Source organism: Thermobia domestica, chromosome 18 (assembly GCF_964235325.1).
Source record: "Thermobia domestica chromosome 18, izTheDome1.hap1.1, whole genome shotgun sequence".
Taxonomy (NCBI): Eukaryota; Metazoa; Arthropoda; class Insecta; order Zygentoma; family Lepismatidae; genus Thermobia; species Thermobia domestica.
In genome coordinates, this window is record NC_137471.1 from 52,630,783 (window position 1) to 52,655,131 (window position 24,349).

General features: G+C 35.5%; 1 protein-coding gene across 2 annotated transcripts in view; it reads right to left on the reverse strand.

Annotated features, from left to right (window-relative positions):
* AP-1gamma (adaptor protein complex 1, gamma subunit) overlaps nt 1-24,349 on the reverse strand; it is a 161,258-nt gene that overhangs the window by 6,084 nt on the left and 130,825 nt on the right. For both annotated transcript variants that reach the window (XM_081745020.1, XM_081745019.1), the window contains 7 exons: nt 21,839-22,057; nt 19,875-20,087; nt 15,583-15,710; nt 10,816-11,080; nt 9,462-9,576; nt 6,965-7,084; nt 2,869-3,029 (listed from right to left, as the gene is read on the reverse strand). In XM_081745020.1, coding sequence (XP_081601146.1) covers nt 2,869-3,029; nt 6,965-7,084; nt 9,462-9,576; nt 10,816-11,080; nt 15,583-15,710; nt 19,875-20,087; nt 21,839-22,057 — 1,221 coding nt within the window. The remainder of the gene's footprint in view (nt 1-2,868; nt 3,030-6,964; nt 7,085-9,461; nt 9,577-10,815; nt 11,081-15,582; nt 15,711-19,874; nt 20,088-21,838; nt 22,058-24,349) is intronic.

Sequence of the window (24,349 nt, forward strand, 5' to 3'; positions counted from 1 at the left end):
ATGCAACAAAATTTGATATATTAAATTACTAACGCATTTATAATACTTTGTTGTTGTTGTTTTGTTTGTTTGCTTCCCGCTTAAATCGCAAAAAAATAATATGAATTCAAAGTCCCACGAGATCGCGCTCTCAAACACTTCTTCCCGACTTTTTAAATAATTCTCCACTATTGTACAACAAAAAGTTGTTGCCGCGGCTTGCTATTTTAATTCGATTTTTTTTTTCTGCGATGCTTGAATTCACTTGTTAGACGCACATTGCACTTTATTCGTGTTAGATGCACAATGAATAAAAATATTCAGTGGAAAGTACTAATGAAATTATTTTGTCTTTAATTTGCAAAATTTAAAATCAGAAATCTAGAAAATGTCAAATGTTTCTTGCAATCGAATTATTTTAATTTAATACCGCCACATTGAGTGGATCCGCAATTTTACGTTTCAACATACATACAGGGGATAGACAAAAAAATCTAAAAACACTTCATACAGGACATATAAGTTTGGCCCTCCACTGTACAATGTGTTGCGGTTGCCGATTGTTTTTTGTTTTCAATGTGTCATGTGGACTTTCCTCTTCCGTCAGCAGTAACCAGTTCACCTGTGAGTGTCGTGGTGTGAAAGTGGTGCTGTAAAATGGGCGACCTGAGACTTCCAAAGAGGCATGATCCTTGGTGCCCGTCTGGTTCGAGCTTCAGTGGCAACAGTGGCAAACATTGTGGGGGTATCGAATGGCACTGTGTCCAATGTCACGAGGGCACACGCAATTCATGGGCAAACGACGTCTGCAAAGCACAACAGTGGTCGAAAGACAATCCTGTCAGATAGGGATTGGAGGGCATTAAAACGGATTGTAGCAGCTAAAAAGAAGACCACTGCAATGAAAATTAAGTCTGAACTCAATTCCGGCCTACAGAACCCAGTTTCATCGGAAACAATGCGACTGGAACTTCATAAAATGAAATTTCATGGCAGGGCCGTTATCGCCAAACCCCTGGTCACAGCAGTAAATGGGAAGAGGCGTATCCAGTGGTGCAAGGACCACAAGACGTGGACTCATGAGCAGTGGAAACACGTAATGTGGTCCGATGAATCGACCTTCACCTTGTTTCCAACAACCGGTCGTGTTTACGTATGGAGAACACCGTCGCAGAGCCATGATACAGACTGTCTGCTCCCAACTGTAAAGCATGGGGGTGGTTCTGTTACAGTATAGGCAGTGATATCGTGGTTTTCTGCAGGTTCCATCATAGTCGTGCATGGAATGATGAATGCTAAGGCGTATGAGGACATTTTGGGGGACCAGGTTCTACCCATGGCCCAAATATTGTTCCCTGATGGTGATGGCATCCACCAAGATGATTTGGCACCCTGTCACGCTGCAAAAACGGTGAAATCATTGTTTGAGAAGCATGCCCAGGAGCTATCACACCTCCCCTGGATCCCGCAATCACCAGATCTGAACATCATTGAGCCTAGTTAGAAAGGCGTGTTCGGTCTCATTAATCTCCACCAGAATCCCTTAAGGAACTGGAGCATGTTTTGGAGAAACAAAATTTCACATACCACGATTCAGGAGCTAATATACGTCCATTCCACGTTGGATCCAAGCTGTTTTGGACGCAAAAGGAGGCCCCACATCATACTAGGTATGATTTTCACACTTTTGCAAACGCTTTTTAGATTTTTTGTCCACCCCCTGTATATATAATTCGAAATCAGTAACCTCGGAATCTACCCAATACCAATTTTTACAGAGAAATCGAATTATATTTCGTTATAAGTCCGCCAACGAAAAAACCTTTATCTACTGATGCTGAGTTTTAGAAAGATTAAATTACATATTCGACATTTAGCCACGTTTACAATAACTAGACCACTATCGGGCGTAGCAATCCCTACAACAACGATATTAATAAGACGTCGATGCTTAACAATCCATACGATCTGAAGTTAATATGATCTTATAGGAGGAAGATATGCATTTACGAAAGGATTATATAATTACGTTTTGAATAGGTACACAATTTACACATTACCACGCTCTGTGTTATATTACAAATTACATTAATTTTATCACAATATTGCGAGCGGTGATTATATTCAATGAGCAAAAATGCTACTACTCACCGCAACTGAGCACGTTCATACCTCGAAATCCGCAACAGTTATCCAGTCTAGCAACGCATTTTAGAGATTATAACCATCATATCGTGGAATTATGTATAATTGAAAAAGCAAAAACAGCAACGGAACGAAAAATTAAAGAATCATATTATATTCACAAAGAAAGGCCCTCACTTAACCTGGCTAGAGAAATAAATATCAATCATTTGGAGTAATCTTTTCACTACTTACTTTCACCACATGGAAAGCAAGAACAGAAAACAGTGAACAGCAGTGTACAATGTCAGTGTGTGTCTATTCCCGTGTGTTTTAACGTTTGACAGAAGATTTGTTTATTACATATCTTAACCTTTTAATCATTTTTTACCCTTCCATGTTTTTTTTTTTTTTATTTTTTATTTTTTTTTTTTTTGGAATCTACCGGAGGCTGAAGAAGGAAATAGCATCTTCCGAAAGCGCTACCTGTTACATGTAGAAGAAAATTCTGCTACATATTTTTTGCGATGAGTAGTAGCCTTTTTGCTTTTTCTCATTGACATTGATTTTGTTTGCTAATTTGTAGTACATGTTTCTACTAATTCCTTAAAAATGCACAAATCAAAGTCACTATTTACTTTTTAATTACCTCCAAGGAAAGGTGCTAATACATTGTGGAAATAAAATATATAAACCCGAAGGTACTCTGCTATTGTAACTTTTTAATTAAGCAAGGTGTGATAATGACTACATTGCATTACTTACTTTAGGCACAGCAGCTTGAAATAGGAAATCACTCATTGGCACAACAGTTTCATTTAAAGCTGTCACAGTGATCGTTAATGTATTCGGGTTATCAACTGGACGATCAAATGAGAAGTTTATTCGCAATCCATTCTTCTCGTACGCTGTGATGCTCGGTAAGTCTGCAAATTAAATATTCACGGTTTAATATTGTATTTCTATGCACTGAAAAGAAACACTATTAATCAAATAATAATAATAATAATAATAATAATAATAATAATAATAATAATAATAATAAAAGAATTACAAGGCACTATCAAAGAAAATTTATATCAGATGAAAATCAAGTGCTTCAAGGGATAATGAACCAATAATTTCCTGATTTCTCAGTCACTAACATTTCATCAATCTCTTGCAGAGACGATAAATCATTTTTACATCATCATCTCCAGACGAGATAGTTTCAACTCTTGCTTCGTAGGCGACCGTATTGTCCCCTAACAATGTCAGACAAAAAGAACATTTTTCTAAGTTCAATCGCTTTTTTTAAACACACAGAGACGCAGTCCTTTATGTATTTTTTTCTTCTACATGTACACCATTTTTTTGTACTGTTATTCATTCGCTTCAGCATTCCTACTTACGTTAGCAAATGGCATAAACTTCCTCAACAGAAAGTAAAAGAGTTTCATTGTATATTTATCACTGTACTGCATATTTGTCTTTTTACTGTACATTTTTGTCATGTTTAGTACATACTTGCATGCATATTTTGACATTCTTCAGAGCATATCGACCCGAAGTCTAGTGAAAACTTTATTTTTATTCGTTGTCTTAAGTGTGTAAATATATAATATGATAACCGTACGAATGGTTTTGTTATTTCACATTCAGCAATCTACTTACTGTCCTTAGAAGACTGAAAGAAAATACTGCCAAAATGATTTAACTCTGACAGGTAAGCACGAGTCTACAACAATGTTGCCCATTCGTCATGATTTTAACCTTACGCACTATATAAACAAGAAATACAAAAGAACACACTTCAGCGGTGAACTAGGTGAGTATCGAATTGCAACAACTCTGGTGTTTAAGGCATCGTAATAATTGAGTGGAACTGGTGGAGATGTGTTAGAATACGAGCGACCCATGCTTTGTTGCTCTTGTATATGACAGGGCTAATAATGGAACGGCCGAAATTTATACATGTCTATTACAAGTAATATATGCATCACTGTTAGCAACATGTCTCCTACTATTAGGAGTATGTGTCACTGTTCGAAGAGAAACAATACACAGAATCAGCTACTTAATTAGTGTTTCTTTTTTCAACTATATAATACAAATATACTCATGTCAAAACTTAAGGGAATGTGCAGAGAACAGTGACGATCATGAACAATTGGTACAAAATGTTTCTGCTCACTCAGAAGCGAAGAACAGATACTTTTGAACATAACGAAAGCTTATCACGAACATGAACACTGAAAACTGACTGAATACACTTATGTGCATCATCATCTGTTGGCCGTCACTAGTTCGAATTTTTGTTGGCAGAAATGTTCTATATGCGGTGTGGTTACCGCGAACAGTTTTACAGGCTGCACAGCGTGCATCTATACTCGATTAGACCATCAAGCAGCTCTTCAATGGAATTAAAATCTGATGACCATGCTCTCTACTAACTGTGCTCTATGAGTACGTCCATTATCAACCATAAAACGAAATTCAGAAAGCCACGATCATATGTACTATGGAACATCGGGCATAATGTTTAAGGATGACGTTCCCGTAGATCTCAGCTATTCCCTTTTGCTGCTGGAACATATGAAGTGGCGTAGGAGTCCAGGGGGTCCCTAGCATGATGCCGCCTCATACCATGACACCAACGCTTCCGTACTTCTCCCTTTCAATATTTCAGAGGTAGTAACACGTTCCTAGTACCATCCAAACAAACAGATGGTGAGATTCACTTTCCAAACTGATTCGTGACTCGTGACTGAGGAGTACACTATTCTACTGTTCTGGGGTTCACTCACTGTGGTCTATACACCACTGTAGGCGAGCCTGAAGCCGCTATTGAGTGAAGAGAATTTACCTGGCGGGTGCGGCGAATATGAATTCGTGTAACCACCGGTACCTGCAGCAGCTGTAAGATCTCGACCTAATGTATCTGCTGTGCTCGTTAATCCTCATCGAACATTTAAAACCAGATATCACGCGGCTTGTTTCATGTTGACGCCTCCACCAGACTGCCTTTTATTGTTTTCTATTGCCACGAAACCATTCTACAGTCGCAAGACAATATTGCGAAGTGCATTCAAGTCCCTGTCTACACATTGTTTACTTTACACTATTTCTAATCTATTGTTGATTCGTTCGACCGCGCATTACATCATTTACATTTGTCACCTGTGCAATTGTGTGTTCTAAGACACGTTCACTATAATCGATTTGCACTACACAGATCGAAAACTGTAACTCACTGATTTACGTATTCCTCCTGCTACAGGCGTTCTTTGTGTTATCGCAGTCATAGAGGGCACCTGTACCTATCAAACCGGCTGCGAAATACATCATTTCAATTAGGCGTCTAGTATTTAGAGCATCAATACACTGAATAGACGGCTAGCCCGATGTCTGGTATTTAGAGTATCAATATGACATAAGTGTTCCAGAAAAATTAAAACTATTTAGCAACGAACGACGTACTTTTTCGCGCAATAAAAATCAATTTTTCTCGGAAACTGTGCTTTGTTTAAATCATTGTGATCTATCCATTGATATGTCTCTCATCTTCGGACAATATTATAGTAAAACAAACAAACAAACAAACAAATCAGGGCTAATCTCATTAACCATACTGTATTCTGTCATAATGAAAAGCTTAAAGACAGTATACTTCATCAATGTCATCTTAATCAGTTGCGTGGCTATCATACATCAATTTTTAGGTCTTAGGAAAACTACATTCAGAACTTGCACTTACCTACATCATTTTGTTTGGCTGAATGGGATCAATTGATATTTCTCCCATCTTTGAACTTTTTTTCGTAACACACTAATAATATCGTAGAACTAATTAATAAAACATTTCAGTGTAACGATTTTATTTACTTTTAAAAAAGAAATATCATGACTAATATTTAGAAAAGAAATATTTCAGTTGATTCCATGACCAAGATTTCGATTTCCCACTAAATAATTAGTTTCACATATAGAGTGTCCCAACAAGAACAGCAGATTTAATATGCCCCAAAAAGTACTTGATTTTTAGAAACTGTTACATACTTACATCACGTAGATGTTCTGATTTAAGAATGTCGGGTGCAAAATCTTTATCCAACCGCTGCATCCTCAAAAATCCATTCGGTGAAGTTTCTTATTTGAAAATGATCTGATTAATTTTAGTTTCTGTGTTACATGAATTTTATTCGCACGCATGTTTAGATCTTCCGTGAAAATAAGATGTAGGGAACTTTTTAGAATGCCCATCTGTTTTGAACGAGGCCAAACAGATATTTTGGGACTTGCAATAACAGAAATAACAATCACGTACAACAGCGGTGTTTTCAACAGGCTAGCTGGATCGAGAACGTGATGATTTAATATTTGCTGTCGAATCTGTGTCCTCAAATTTCTTTACCAATCTGCAAACTGTTGTTTCGTTAAGTGCCCTTTCACGTCCAAAAACTGCACGAAACTTTCAAACAGTCTGTGAATAACACTTATCATTCTGTGGTAAGTTTTCGTAATCAAAACTCGCTGTTCTTTTGTGTAGTACTTCATGTTGACTAAACTGCAATGAAACTGCAAAATGAATTGACGGTGATAAAATTCCAGCGTTACCAGGTCAAATCAAACTCGACATTCTTTAAATCGAAACCTTTACTTGTTGTTAGCAAGTAAAAATAGTTCCAATTTTCTAAATGTATAGCGTCTTTTTGCGTTCTTGTTGGGACTTCCTTTACGTTATGTCGAGAAAAATATATTCACACTTCTTGCACTAACCCTAAACGAAATTGCGTTACATGGACGAGCAATTGTAAATCATAGTACTTCATTTTCTTGCTGACTTACTTTGAAAGAAGTAAAACAGAATAATGATACTCACTATTCTCCACCAGCTGATTATCAAGTATTCCATCCATGAAATCCGATGTTTGGTTTGATGTAAGAATATTGTTTTGTAGCGGAACTGGATACTGACTTGAATTACTTAAATCTGTGCCACCTACAACAGTGAGAGAGAAAATATAAACTATTCCGTACACTCGGACAGTACATATGCAGGGAACTTTAAAAAATTGTTTGTTCGATAAAATAAAATGTTTAGACACTATATATAAAAAATGAATGTACAATAACGTTAAAAAATAAATAAAAAAAAATAAAATAAAAACTCCTTTGAAATCTCTATACCTGCAACATTTGGATTGCACCCAATATTAACGGATACTTTTAGTATTTTTGACGTCTCTCGTGCAAATTAGTGTGCCAATAGATATATCCAGTTTCTGTAGTTGAAAGTGGAGAGCGTATTGCGGTAAGGAGGGTATTCAACTCTTTTCTTTCTTTCTTTTGCAGAACATGACTGCATATTTCCGGTTTCTTTACGTTCCAAGAGTAGGTACAATAAAAACACGTATTTTTTCTCACGTTTCAGCATATTATATATATATATATAGCGCAAGACAAAAGATTGTATATTTTTATTGTAATTATACGCCTTAATTCAATGTACCTTACAGAAGATGGAAAAAAGCGATACTAATTACTGAAAGGACGCAAAATATGAACTTTAATTACTGAACAATCAAAACCAGCTGAATACAATAAATATATATGGATGCGTAGTAGAACTAATTCAAACTCGGTTGCACATGAGGACGAAATCCGACATATCAAAGGTAATCTAGAATAGATAACGCAATTTTATATATAACGTTCGAAATGATCCAGTTGCAGCTGCCATTTCGATTGACGATGGTAGGATCAATCAGCTAAAAAGCACAAATGACTGATACAGAAGATGCAAATGAAAATGAACGAATTCATAAATACAAACTTTTGAAATACTTGTACAAATTTATCTCTTATGGAAAATAGAATACTTAATATAAACCATCACTGTATTACTCTCTACATAACACTTTTTTTTTTTTTTTTTTTTCATTTTTATGCTGATAATGTAAATTGCAGGAAAATGGGTTTAGAAGTAAATGCAGAAAGCTAAATACATGGAAGTGCGTCGGGACCGTAATACAGCAAATTATAGATGCGTTAAAATAATAAATTTGGTAAAGTGGACACTTTCAAATATTTAGGATCAATATTAACAGACGAAAACCATATCCACGAAGAAATTAAATTTCGACGGAAAGTAGGTAATTCATGTTATTATTTAGTTCAAAATCTTTTGTCGTCGCGAATTCTGTCGAGGAATTTGAAGCTTAAAATATATAAAACGATAATCATGCCTGTTGTTCTATATGGTTACGAAATATGGTCGCTTACTCTGAAAGAACATAAACTGAAAGTATCTGAGAACAAGATCCTGAGATGAATATTCAGACCCAAGAGGAACGGGAATAGGGAGTGGCGGAAACTTTATAACGAGGAACTACATAATTTATACGGTTTATTAAACATTGTTAGGGCCACCAAGTCTAGGAGGCTTAGAAGGGAGGTCATGTAGCTAGAATGAAAGAAAGTAGAAACGCTTTCGAAGTCTTGACTGGAAGACCAATCGGAAAACGACCATTAGGAAGACCTAGGCGCAGATGGGAGGACAATATTAAAATGGATCTCGCAGAGATAGGAATACGAAGTAGAAACTGGATCCAGTCGCCTACGGACTGAAGTCAGTGGAGAGCTTTTGTGAACGCGGCTTTGAACCTCTGGGCTCCATAAGACATAGAGTTAGTTAGTTAAATAATAATAACTAGTTATTTTCTCCAAGCCTTCCGTTTGTCTATTGAGAATATCTAAATATTTTACCTACAAGTTCATGCACCCTGTAATTCTTAAATGTTTTGAGATTTGCATAACATTGTAGGAATTAGCGTCACAGACACGTCAAGGTTTTGTAGCACTACTTTATAATCAAGATTGAATTTTCTTCGAAATAACGGAAAAAAATCAATTACTCACATACATAGAACATAGTATGGTATTGTACTAAACTAACTCTAATACATGCGTTAAAGTTTTCACTTTAAATACATTATTTATTTACCTTATTATAATTAATACCATTTCATCAATTGTGTATCTTGCTCTTACTGAAAAAAATTACTTGTTGCTGTTGTTGGGAAAATAACTTACTGCAAACAAAATTTGCTTGCTACTTTTATCAATGATCAATGATATTTCCTACTATTTTGTCTGTGATGACATCTCACACAAATATAATTCATGGAATTCTAACGGATAACATGTCATCGTGACAGTCTAATTATGGAAACACAAGGTGAAGTGAAAATTGAATGAAATTAGTGTGGCAGTTCGAAATATCCTTTGCCGGGTTTCGAAAACCTTTCGGTCCCAAACCACTTTCTTCAAGAAAATTTAATTCTGCATTTACAGTAATTAGCATATATATAACTAACCTAACAAGTCTAGTAAGTCTTGATTATTACTGGTTGTTGACTTCGTTTGCGTTATTGACTGCCCCACGGTATTGTCACTGGTATCTGATCCACCTAGCAGTACAAGCAAGGCATTCTGGAAGAAGAAAGAAAAACATCATTTTTATCTAACCATTACTAATGTATCTAGGTAGAAATGACTTCACAACTGAATCGAAAAGTGTAACACTAGACTTTTCGCGACTGCAATCACATTACGGTAGATACATCAATTATCAAAGGAACAACAGAAGTAGGAGGGGAGAAAGTAACAGGGACGAGTTTTCTATGTGTGAGTGTACAGGGTCCGGCAGAAAAACTTGACGATTTTCAAAATGAAACTGTGACCAGATTGATTATTTCCCATGTGATCTTTCTTGCTTACAACAATTAGTTATGAAACATACCGCACCTATCTTTTGAAAATTACATTTTTCAGATTTTTTTTTCTTCATGTATAAGAGGCATATTCACGACTGATGTAACAAAGCCTTTTTTTTTTCTTTCTTTTGAAGATCAGTTCTGTGTAGACGTGATTGTTGAAGTTGACCGTGAATTGCAAGCTCGATATGACATTTCAGTCGTCATGGAGAATTGGTCAAAAGAACATCGAGCATTTACCTTGGGAGATCTACTCAGCGTGAATTTCGTCGGCAATTCCATTCATCAGGATAGTGCTGCAAGCTGCAACACCATAGTGTTTATGGTTAGGGAATTTTGAGAAACAGCTTGACCCGTAAACAAGAGATCTTTAAAAAAACTGTGTCCCTTTTCGAACTACCAAATCCATGCCGATCTGCAGTAAAATATGCTATTGCCCTTGGAATTTCTAACCATTCCGTACGCAGAATATTTTATATGGACCTTAGCTTCAATCTATACAATAATTAATTAGCTAACTAGCTTCTGCCTCATTCACTAGAAGGCTCTCAAAATACAATTTAGAAATTAAATACTATTTCTTACTGTAGATGTAAGTACTGTTCGTAAATTCGACTTATATCGGAAATTTCTTACGTAAGTATACACGCATAACTTACTTAAAATACGTTCCCATGGAGATGACAGGTATTATGAGGGCATCGAAATTACAGAACATGAATAAAAAAATTATTCGCAATTATGCAAATCAATACTTAAAACACGTTCGCTTCCACACTCAATACTGGGCGGATTTGAATTGAAGTGTGCAGCCTACCATACCAGACTAAAATCAAAGACTTTTCTGATTCATAGTATACGACTAAAACCAACTTCAGTTGAGGAAGTTTCATGGGTGGCCTGTGCATTTAAATAACACGTGTTAAAAAAGATTTAACAGAATCGTGTCACTTACTGAATCGTTCTGTTCCAAGGAATTAATCCTATTATTGTCTAGAGTTGTCGTCTCTTCTTGCTCACTGCTCATATCTAGTTCTCCAATATCTCCATTTTCCAGTACTCCTCCTCCGGTGCTACGCAGTTCCATAGATGGCATACGCTCCAATAACGCTGAGCGAAGATGATCGTATTTTCGGAATAATTGTGAGAATTCTACTCCTCTCTGCTGTAGTTCGATATGTAAATGACTACCGAAGGTATCAATAATTTGTCGAATTTTGCTGGAATAAAACAGATCCAAGATATAAGTAAAGAAACTCCAAAAGTATGTAACTTAGAGAGATACAGCCGAAATTGGCTTTTGGCAAGAGTCAGTCTACGATGGAAGAAAGAAAGAAAGAAAGAAAAAAGGGACTTTACAATACACAGTACTAATTTCGCTATCTTCATTTTCGAAGTGACATTTCTTTACAAGTACAATGCGCTTCATTATTATAAGTATCTGCTTAAGTATACTTTATAACATGCATAATACACAACCAAAGAATCTGTTTCAGCAAAATAGAAACTATCTATTATTACTTGGAAGGGACAATAAACTTTTTAGTGTCATGAAGATTCGCTTTTGTCAATTTTCTTAAAAACTCTTAAAAGCACGAAGGGCACAATTTCCTATTAAAATTAGGCAAAATTGAAAAATGAACGGGTCCTTTGGGTTGTACGCTTAGCATGAAGAAAAGTTATATTCATAATTCTTTCAAGTTTCGAGTCAGAACTATCTACTTATCGAGTCGAAACCTACTTGTAAGTGTACAAATATTCATCCTTCTCAAATTTTGAGAAACACTACATGCTGTATAAACATCTGCTTGGCCCATATTTCTGTTCTTGAAATATGTAGTTAACTGAAATTATAGATCACACTTAAATTTGAAGAATCTACTAACAATAATTCTTGGACAAATTATGACGGTTATACTTATTGTTAACATCAGACTTAATTTTTCGCCTAAGGGACTTTGGTTACTGAATATCACTCAACTACAGAGTACGAAACGAAAAAGTGTTTAGCATTGGAGAACCCACTGCATTCAGAATTCACATTTTATCTCAATAGAATTGCTCATTTTCTTTGATTCTTGCAAAACTTTTGAAGTTTCTACTCCGCCATTTAACAGTAAGACATGTAACATGACCACAGTTTATTAGTTGTTTCTCTTATTTCAAAATAAAAGAGAATCAATGTACACAAAATGAGCTACAATATCTTACGAATCATCATATGGAAAGAAGGAAGGCACAGCCAGTGTACTCAAGAATCTACGAAAAATAGTGGAATACACACGAAGTATCAGTCACAGATTTAAGTATTGCCAAATGAATAGATCTTCGTTTTACATTTTCAGGGTTATTAACGGTAATGGAACCTATTTTTCAATAAGCTGGGCAGAAGCTGAGAGATTTTTCTAATATGAGAGTTGTAGTGAAAATTTCGGAAATTTAGTATGGGGAACTTGTAATATGTTGGATATTGTTATGTTTGTGAAGTATAGTATGTATTCAATATACAAGTAACTTCCCACCTGAGAATGACTGTTTTTGTTTTATAGGAACAGTTTGAAGTGAGGATGTGGTGAAAAAAAGAATGTCCCACAATGATTTGTTATCACTTTCGACAGGGTTTAACTTAACAACAACGTGCTAGTCAAATGATGTGAAGCCCTATCTGAATCAATCATCTGTCATTGTTTTCAGGAATATAAGTTTGGCCGCGACAGCCATAGTGCAAGAGAACATTGACACTATGTGTGAGATAACTGAGCATGACCGACATGTGACATAAGGTGAAATTAAACACATATTGGTGTTGGCATAAGTCAAATACAAACAATTCTTTATGATTGTTTGTGTGTGAAAAAGTTATGTTCTCGTTGTACTCCCCACGATTTAATTCAAGAGCAGGACACCTGAGTGCTCCTGTGCAAGATTATACTCAAACGGTTTAAAGCAGGAGCATAAAATCTTGTGTGCAATATCATCACACGTGATGAAACGAAGATCTAGTCATGTGAACCGAAACTAAACGATAATCGCTGTATGGATGTTAAAACATAAGTTGAACTCAAAACTAACAAAAGTTGTTCGTTCAAGTAATGTTACGAAGCAAATTGTTGTTTCATTCTTCGCGAATTCTGGACACATCTCTACTACTGTCTTGGATTATCGAAGAACAGTTAATGCTGAGTAGTATAGTACCACTTTTTGCTAAAATTAGTCAATACATTTAATTTCTCAACTCCAAACGTCGCATCACTTTGGATCATTGTAATGCACAAACTCCTACACAGCAGCTCAAACACTGGAGTACCTGAACAGTGAATATGTTGAACACCTGTCTCACCCTGCTTACTTAGCAGATTTAGCCCCCAAAGGTTTTTTTTTATTATTATTTACGATCATGAAAAATAAAATGCGTGGGCAGCAATTTCTAAGCTCTAAAGAGGCTGTACAAACATACAAAAATGTATGTTTCTGAGGTTTATTCGAATGGACAAAGCATTGCCATTAATGGTGAATATATATAGGCCCTATATATATTCTAATCTGACTATCATCTTTCCGTCAGTTTCCCGAAACTCAGTGCAATCCTCGTAAAAACCGTTCCTGACTCTGTAATGAAATGTTTTCCGAAAAAAAAATAGGTTCCAGCCCCGAAACGGAAAACGATATTGAAGTGAACGAGAAATTATAGAGAAAACGGTTTTATTTGATTCACCATTCAGGTCCATTAGCATTAACAACCTACTTACTTCCCCAACGTCATTCATTTTCTACTGTTTGTAATCCACAGGCCAGAATCATCATTTTGTTTAGGAAATGAAAGCAGTAACTTGCTTTCAAATTACAGCATTTCTACTTCATTCTTCAAAACACAATTTCCTAAAATTTAGTTTCTGAACTTTTTTTTTTTTAATTCATGCTTAAAGGATTTATACAGTGAAACCTGTGTATGTTGACCACCATCGGTTTCATTGAAAAGTGGCCAACTTAGAGAAAATAAGTGTGATTGCTGTATTTTTTGAATAGGATTTCTAGAATTATTTGATTGTAAAATTTTAATAAGCACTACCAGAACAACTACTTTTAAATAATGTATATAGAGTAATCGTAACAATACACAGTACTAGAAAAAATACTACAGTATATTTAATGTATGTCTTTTTCTTCCTGAAAACTAGTCTGGTACACTGAATTATTCGGACGGAAAACACAATCACACAACCATAAAATCGAAACATATGTACGCAGTTTATTGAAATTGGTATTGTAGCACACTGAGTTATTCAGATTGAAAACAAGAAAAGCGAAATTATAAATTCAATAATTTATATGCAGTTTATATGATTTTTTCGGCAGTGACAAATATTTTCTGTAGATACCTTTCCAAATCAGCTATTAATAACAAATTTATTCATGGTGGTTCATTCTAGACGTATGTCTTTTATATATATATATATATATATATATATATATATATATATTTTTTTTTTTTTTTTTTTTGCATATATGCACATTCTAATTTTGTAGTAACTACCTCTTGTTAATGAGCTACAAGTGTTTCCCTTGGAGCAAAAGATGTTTTGAGAAAATATTAAGGGAATTCATATTTGAAAACCTCCGCTATCTTTCGGCAAGCGGTTAGGTGCCAATAAATGACAACTGAGATGGTTAGTTTTAACCTTGAGAATTTTCCGGAATTACTAAAGCTCCACACTGATAAAAGGAGCCGATATAGCTAATGGTTTTACCTAAAGAGACAGGGTAAACAAATACGTACGACCATTTCCTGAATTCCTGTACGTGCTTTTCCTTATTCGCATCTTCCTTCACCACTCCTTTGTCAGGATAGTGTTCTGGCCATTGATCTCCAGGAACAAATCGTGGGAATTTATGCTTCTCTGTCCCCAGTAACAAATACAGAACATTTGGCTCTCATACGGGAATACGAAAAAAGTTTTTAAAAAATAACAAAACGTATTTGCGTGGCCAAGATACACAGGTAAATTTATCATTATCAACATAGGATAAACATTGCTTCAGTGCGGCCAACTTCCAAGATAGACAGGTGGCCAACTTACTGAGTAATAAGTAACGATTATCTTATGGGAAAATACAGGTTCAAAACGAACCAGGCCAAAATAAGTAGGTGGCCAACTTAGAGAGGTAGTCAAGTTGACAGATTTTACTGTATTTTGTTCTTATACTATTAAATACGCTTCATGTTTCATATATGAAGTATTTTATTCTAAGAATCCTACGAAAATATTTTTATCTAAGTCTTTGTACAGTCCGCAGCAAAAAAAAAAAAAAAACCTGCAACATGAGCATGTAAGTTTATTGTGAAAGTACGGCTAACAGCCCAGGGAATCAACATAACTTCTAAGCGGCACGATCACGCCAGGAGAAACCTCGGTGTCCTCCCCTGCACACTTATTTTGGAGCAAAAGACTTCGTCGTTTTACAATAAATTTACATGCTCATGTTGCAGGTTTTTTGCTGCGGACTGTACAATGAAAATTCGACCAATACTTTTAATAACTTTTTTTTTTTTTTTTTTTTTTTAAAACTTAATCCCTACTCATCTATAGTTAGACTTCGACGAAAACAGCAGTTTAACCCTGTTGAAATATCAACCGAACTTACCTTGAAACATCTAAGGTAAGAAAATTTCTATTTATGAATTACTTTTGCTCACGGAGGAGTAATAAAATTACCAACTTACTCAGTTCCTGACTGGAAGCGAGTACTCAATTTTGTGAGGGATAACAATGCATACTGCTTCGTTACAATACTATTTTGAGGTGACCATAGAAGTCGTTGATAAACGTCGATAACATCATCTTCAGATACCTGAAAGAAAATACGATTCTGATATTACTTAATTATTCAACACAGATTCAATCAAAATAGTATCAGCAAGAAAAATTACACTGAATGCAAATATTATTTTACCACATTTTGTCGTTCCTGCAATTGTGTAAGACCTCCAGAATAATGGAAATTCAAGGAATGAAAATGTGAGGGACTGAGCCAGGAATTCAACCACGGATTCCGGCCTTTCATGCTGCTGTGCTACACCCCACGTTGTTGGAAACTTCCCCAGTCCAAAAATACCTTCTGAGTTTTTTGTGTGGGTAAAATACATATAAAAACCCACAATAACCTCCCCCTCTATTAAAAAAAAAAAAAAAAAAAAAAAACCCTTGAAATGATAACTTTTATGTGATTGTAATTACATTCTTCAATCGGTTTCTCAGTATACGCCTATAGTTTCAAAATTGGTTTAAAATGTTTATCAAGAGATCATGTCCAGAAGAATATATATGTTTGGGAATCATGCATAACGAATTTTGTTCGTGCTCGATCAAGTTCGCTGCACCAGTGTTCAATTGTAATTTTGAACGGAAAGCAATGCGACTACAATCTGATTATTTTTGTAGTACATACTCACGTACTGCAACAAATAAATAATAAAATGTCTTTACGCATGTTTCAATTACAAATTGAAAGCGCTTCAATTAAAAAAGGAAGTCAACGCTACACCTGGGTAGTACTGATCTTGAGGTTCTATTTAAGTATCCACCTGGTGTGTTTAGAGGGAAACTAAAAGAAACCTTCAGTCAGGACGGTTGATCCAAGGATTTGAATTCTGAGTGTAATAAGAGATTTTATTCTTATTTTATACTATTAAGAAGTTAGGTTTACCAAAATTTCTTTATATATTTACTCTGTTCGTGTGTACGTCAGGGAGTAAAAAAACTCCAGAACTACTTGACGGAACACCATCAATTTAGCCAAGAATGTGAATGGTCAGAAATTAGGAACAAAGTTCCTTGATGAAGATGATATTCAAACCAGAAGTGGTAGAAATAAACCATTTTCCGGTATTGATGTTGTTCGCGGTTTTCTGCAATTGATTAAGCGTCCAAAGAATACTTTTCATCTCCATTCTTAACTCTCTATTAAAGCCGGAAGTGATAGAAATCCACTACAATTTCCGGTTTCAATATTTATCTGCATAGATCAAAAACGACGAGAGATAGCAAAAAGCTTTTTCAAAGCTTGATTTAACGTTCTGAAATCTGGTACCATCTCTCTTAACACTACTCAAACCAGAACTGGCAGAAATCAATCATTTCCAGTTTTACGTTGATCGCTATAGACTAAAAACGGTAATATATACTGAGTAAAGATTTTCTGCAATCAATTAAGGTCCAAAGAATACTCTTTCCACTAAAACCAGAAATGAGAGAAAATTAATACCATTTCCGGTTTCAATATTAATTGAAAAAATATCACTCCCCACAAACCAAACTCCTCCTCATTCTGTGTTGTTTGAATAATAGTGTAGTAATATTTATAGGTAAATACACAGCGAGAAAGGATAAACTTTGTTTCTTTTACTTTTTTTTTTAAAAAAAAAGGTTGCATAGTTTAGTATAATAATGACGGACTGTAGACTTACGTTGCAGCAAGGATCTCATTGGTGCCTTAGTTCATTGTATCGCGCTTCCTTGTTGGGCTCCAACGACGGTTCCGACTGGAGAATCATTGTGCATGGGCACCACCCACCAAGTCCATATGGCGTTATGTCGATCAGTTCAATAAGACTGGTAAAGTTATAGGACTTCAAAGACGGGGGAGGGGGGGGCTCCAGATCAATTGTGCGTACAGAACAGCATATTGCAGTAGTGAGAGCATCTGTTGTGAATAGCCTGACTAAACAAATCTCTGCGACGTTTGTCAGCAGAAAACGCAATATCCGTAACATCATGTTGGCGTATTCTCCGAAAAGATCTGCAAATGTTCCCTTACAAAATGAAGGTGCTTCAAAAATTAACAGATACTGCAAAAAGAAGGCGTCTGCATTTTGCAAATCAGTTCAGTGCATTAATTGTTGATGACCCAGGCATTATTGAAAACTTGTGGTGTACAGACCAAGCTTACTTTTGTCAGTTAGGTGAAGTAAACAAATAAAATATAAGATTTTGGGTAACAGAAAAACCGCATGAAGTCTGCAAAAGTTTTTGGTTTGGTGTGCTGTAACAAAACATGGCATAATTGAACTTCTTCTTTGATGGCTGTCACATCAGAAAATTATTTGGAAATGCTTGAGCATTACTTCTATCCTAGTCTTCGTCGTAAAAGGTGCCCACTTCGTCGGCAATGATTCCAGCAGGATGGAGCTAAACCGCACACAACAGAACCTGTCCTTAATTTCCATCACACAAAATCCCGCAATCGTGTGATCTCTAATCGCTATCCATTGTTTTTTCGAACAGGCTTAGAGTGAGTCCATACAGCCCAGACGTTAACCCTTGTGCTATTTTATGGGATTACCTCAAGCAGGAGGTATTCAAGCTTAAACCCCGATATTTAAATGAATTAAGAGCAAACATTGAGCAGACTACGGCAGCAGTTAGTCACTTCACCCTTGGTAAGGGTTTTGATAACATGCACATCAGGGTCAGGAAGGTGTCCAATCGTCAGGGTGGACACTTCGAACATGTGTTACTTTAGTCTTTCACTTATCATACCATGTAAATTTCTCTTACTATGGTCATCAATAAAATACGTTGTTACACTTCAAAATCACGGCTTTTTCACTGAAACACCCTTATTATGAATACTTTATCAAACAGCAACAATAAAATTGGAAGGCACTTAAAGGCAAAAAGAAGTTGTCATTGTTTTCTGTCTCTTCTGAAAATTTAATAAAAATGACTTACTTCCCTCTGCCTTCCAGGTCCAGATATATATATGGTCGTCCAGAAAGTAAAGAACATTGCAAATCGCACGCCGCGCCAACCCACCACCACTGCGACTGCGTGTGGTAGTAGTTAGCACCTTCCTTCACCTCAGTGTTAGCGAAGTCGAAATGCTGTGCGGTCACGCTGCTTGTTTTTACAGCGATTTAAAATGGTGGCGCCGATCGAAAGTCCCGCCAAATGTGAAGTACGAAATGTCAATCGCTTTCTGAACGCGCAAAATGTTAAGCCTACTGAAATGTATAGGTATAAATTAGACAAATAAAGAATGTTTATGGTGACAGTGCAATGAAGGAATCATCAGTTTGGAAACGTTGCATTATGTTTAATCAAGGAAGGACCAGCATGCATGATGAAGATCAGAGTGGAGGCTATCATTTGTTGCGGAAGGACTGAAGGAAAATGTCGAAGAAAAAAATTCAAGAAAACCGACGTTTCACTTATTCTCGAAACTTAAGGAATTTTTGTGTGGAAAAGTTCGCAAACAATGAGGAACTCAAGCAAGCAGTGACAGCCTGGCTCAAATCTTTGGCGGCAGAGGAGTATAACATCGGCATTGAAAAACTGGTCCCACGTTGTAACAAGTGTCTTGACAACTATGGCGATTACATAGAAAGTAGAATGGCTTTGTAAATAAGGTTCTGTGCTGATATCTTTTGTTTTTATTTAATCATGCCAGAATGTTCTATATTTATAAAGGTTTTTACAACCTTGGCTAAATCACTACTCCACCAGTCAGCTCGCTGAACAGTTACACACGAACATTCGTACAGTGCAGCAGGCAAGATTATTTTTTCTTTATTTTAATTTCTTCGAACAGTCATTATTTGATAAAAGAGAGCGTTATTTTTTATTCTTCTTTCTTACGTCTTATTTAAATTTATTCACTTCCTTTACCTCATTAATTCAGGCATTTTCATGGCTTCCTTGAATACGGTCTCTACTTTAACACCTATACACTGCGTCATATTTATATTCATTAAGTAGCTTTGATATCAAGCCAATATTTCAATATAAAATGAAACTATTTTACCTTAGAGGTGTACGTGTTTTTCTATTCGGATCAATTTATGATGCCTATAATTTATCTGCTAAATCTTCTGCGAACTTCTTTGGGGCTTACAGCTTCTTATGGCAGGTAGGGACGAATTTCTTATATCTTCATTTTGTTTTTATTTACTGTCTTTGCTAAGTATGAATTACATTTAGCAAGATCATGCAAGCCAATTTATTACGCATTACTTACCACAACGGAATCCCCTCCTCCGTTCCCACATAATAAAAGGTCTCCATATTCCCCGATGCACCAAGTAGCCACCTGCGTGAGCGGCTGCCTGTCTGCCGTATCCCGTTCCAAGGCACACCAAAGTTGCTCGACAATATACGCTTGCTGAGAAGTGGAATCTGACACAAGTTGGATTGTAGATGACACGACATCATCACGTACGTAATTTCCGGCCTATAAAGAAACAAAAAATAGTATATTGTACATGTTAAACGTGAAACAATCAAGAAAGAAAAAAAATGAAAATTTGGGAAGGAAAACAGCGACAAGACTATCTATATACATTTGCTTTTCTGTCTTGCGTATTGAGATTGGAACCGTTATCACTGGCTAATAAACCTGAATCTCAAAACCTCTTAACTACAGAAAATTTCAATTTGTACGTTACATATACACTAAATTATTGGTAGCTATCTTATACTTTTTCTAAATGTAAGTGAATTATTAAAAAGACAAATGATGATGCATCTGTAAGTTTTCCTGAACGGTTTCAGCCACTTGTGTTGCAATGTTGTTCACGAGCACGAATAATTTCATTCAGTCCTTCACATGAAGATCGAAATCATTTTATAAACACATTTTGCACTTTTAGTATAAGGGTTCAGAATAGAAATAACAAACAGTGTGTGTATGTTAAAAAACTTGTATAGCAGTGCAAAATTGCGTTTATAAAGTGATTCAATCTTTATGTGTATGTCAAAATGGTGAACAAAGCCACAAGGTCATTTAGGAAAACTCACACATGCAATCTACGGAGTAGGTGTTTTCACGTTACACGGTTCCCATTTATTTAGTGAGCACGAATTCCTCGACTTTTCCGAATTTTCCAGGTCACGATTTACAAATTTCCAGATCATGTAAAAAAGCAATTGTATTTTTCCCGACTAGAAGTTTGTCATCTACTATGCATATACAAGTATATACACTGTGTATAGGTACAGAAGTTTCGCAAAAACTAATTTATTTTATAAAATCTCCCCTACCAAATAGCCGGGTAACGCAAAAAGAAAAATCCAGCTGATCTACAGTTCTCAAGTATTCCGAAAGAAAAAAGCAACTATAATTTTTGAATTATAATAAAGTTCATATTAATATCCATTTTGAGACATAAACCTTGCTAGGGCTTCGCTCGCTACAATAATGTTCACAAACTTCTAAAACTCTTGTTGCTAGATCGTAATGCATGTAAAGACTTGTCGCTAGGTTGTAATGAATAAAAAGGCCCAGTAATTATGCTTTCCAAAAACCGAAACATACCAGTTGCAAGAGTTATCATCTCTTCCAGTAGCAAAGTAAAGATTTAAGGTTGGTTTAAAGAGACAAGTTTTGCCAATAGATGGCACTACTGTCCGTATCTCTCCCATGTATTTTTTATCTTTCACGAAAATTCACGATTTCTCTTACAAATTTCAACTTACAGACTTCAAATTTTTAGAAAAGGAACTTCATAATGTATCGAATGCAATAATCCGTGCCGATTTTTTATTTACAATTTTCCTCATTGTTGAAATCGCTTGATTGTTCAAATGGATATCCAAAGCTTTAACAATAAAACTGTTTCAACAATGAAGAAAATTCTAAATAAAAAATCGGCATGGATTGTTCCCTTTAATAGGTTATGAAGTTCCTTCACTAAAAATTTGAAGTCTCTAGGTTCAAATTTATAAAAGAAATTGTAAATTTTCGTGAAAGGTAAAAAATACATGGGAGAGATAGGAAGACTGTAGTGACATCTATCGGCAAAACTTGTCCCTTTACACTAACCTTAAAGTAAATCAATAGGCTCTGAGAAGTAAAATTTAAACTTAAAATTCTCTGACTTTCCATAATTGTGGGAACCGACTTCTTTTTAATAATTTAATCAAAAACGTGTCAATTTCTTTCTACAAATAAATATATGTTATGTAATTAATATCATCATTTACCGCAATGAGTACTTTGAGAAGTGTGTCCAAGTGCCACCGTTTATTTGGTGAATACCGTTCTGCAGCTAAAACAATATTAGAGGAACAGTGGGCCTTGAACTCTGGGTCAGCTTTTTCCAAGAAGGACAGCAATTCCTTCATAACTGTTCGAATATTATTACTGTTTACGAGTGCGAAACTTAGTTCCATAGCTCGTCGACGGATAGATACATCAGGATCCTGAAACAGAATATAAATACATTGGTTAAAAATATATCGAAACCTTATCTTGTCAGCTTCAGAAAATGACACATATACAGTCATTTCGGGAATAAATTATACTACTTTATTTTGAGTTCAATGTAACAAAAGACTGATCACCATACGCAATTTTATTACATTTAAAGGTCTATAACGCAATTTTATTACATTTAAAGGTCTATAATTGCCTACTTGGAGATGCATTTTGGTGGATATCTTCACAAGGAACTGGAAGTTTACTTCAGTACAATATGTCTTCCTATTGTTTGGATCGTCTCTGTACACTCTGTATGTTCTATAACATGATTCACTAAATGACTATCAATCATAGTCGACCTTTATTTTCTTCAATGGGTGCCCACGCTTCGGCACTTCTAACATAAATCACATCTCGAGTCTCGTACTTCTTTTTAATAGATCCAACAGACCAGTAGTTTTCAATCTGGGAAGGGAAAGGGGGATGGTAGGTATGAACAACCATCAAGGGGGTACAGGCTACTGGAATGAAATGAAAGACTAAGGATTTTATTTTAATGTACTTATTTATGTTATGTATTTTTGCCACGATCACTTAAACTTTGTACTGAACAAAATTCAAACACTGAAATTTTGTTTTTCTATTGCAAATGTGTTTAGCAATATTGGTCAAAGGAAGAGAGGAAAATCTAATGGGTGCTCAGCATCCAATAAAAATCTTCAATGGGTGCTTGATCCCCGGAGCATCCATGTACTCGGTGCCTATGCTGTCAATAACAGAGATTGCACATGCGTGCTAAGCAGGTGAAGATTGGATGAGTTTCATCGATTGCATGTAGTGAAATTTCTTTCTTTTACTGAGTCCAAACCCAACTTTGACGCGAATAAACCCGACTAGACATAACTCAGAAACCAAACGTCTACATACACTATGTATACTAAGCCTGTCGAGGTCTATCAGAATGTCCATTTTGGTTAAGATTGGATAAGTGTCATCAATCGCGTATGAGATTTACTATCCTTGCAAATGAAGGACGAATGAAGGAATTCAAAAAACCAAACGACAGACGAAAATTACATGAGGTACCTACAAAGTACACCAAAAAAGCAGTCGTTTTCCACAGTGATTTGTCCGACATAATATGAATAACTACAGTAAATGATAATCTCTTTATTGCAAAACTAAACCAAATCTATTTTTGAACCTCGTGCTGTTGTGACCCAGATAATTAGCGAACAAATTCATCAAACAATGGACCAAACTATTTTTAAAGTAGATTACCTGATGAAAGTTGAATTTTCGTCGTTTTGCTTGTATTATAAATAATAAAATAATAACAAATCTGCTATCAACGATTAGTTTTTGAATGCGTTATTATTTTCACTTCCTGAATTACATGCAACTAAAGTGATATTGAAACACATGAAATCGGCCAATATCCTCTGCAATGGCGTACAAGTTCTATTCTGGTGTGTACGTCGCGATTTGCCATGCACACCAAACTCTATATAACTCTCTCTGCACACACAAACCTCTTCGAACACCTCAGAACGAAATACTGAACCAATAAAAGATCGACACACTGCTTTTACATTTATGAAACTTTCATTCAAGTTGCTGGCTAAGATAAGAGTACCGACAATACCCTGTTGTAATCAGCGTATCATATTCCAATATCCGTTACTAAAATTTTAGTGTCGTAAATCCACCTTAATTCTTCTTTCTTTGTAATTCTTATCGCAACATAACCTGAGTGTCTCAAACAGAAAATTTTCCAATTACTGAACTCCATTTGGATTGAATTCGAGTTTAGCGTCCCTTTCAACAGCAAGACTAAATGAGACATGGACTTACAGCGTAAGCTAGAATCCGAACCACATGAGCTCCCACTGGGAATCGAACTCGGGTATTCCAAGCCACACTGGCCTTAGCAATACAAGGAAGACACTGACCAGGTAAAGTAGTGTTTTGTTGTGTGCCATCTTGAAAGTTGACAAGTCTTTAGTTTTATTTTTTTCAGTTTTTCTGAATTCAAAGTAAACACAGTATAGAAACATCACTGAACTATTTTTTCAATTACAAAGAACAAGCCTTTAATTTTATTTTTCCTGAATTCAACGTAAACAGTATACTAATATGACTGAACCATTTTTTTTTCAATTACAAAGAACAAGCCTTTAGTTTTATTTTTTCTGAATTCAACGTAAACAGTATACTAATATGACTGAACCATTTTTTTTTTTCAATTACAAAGAACAAGCCTTTAGTTTTATTTTTTCTGAATTCAACGTAAA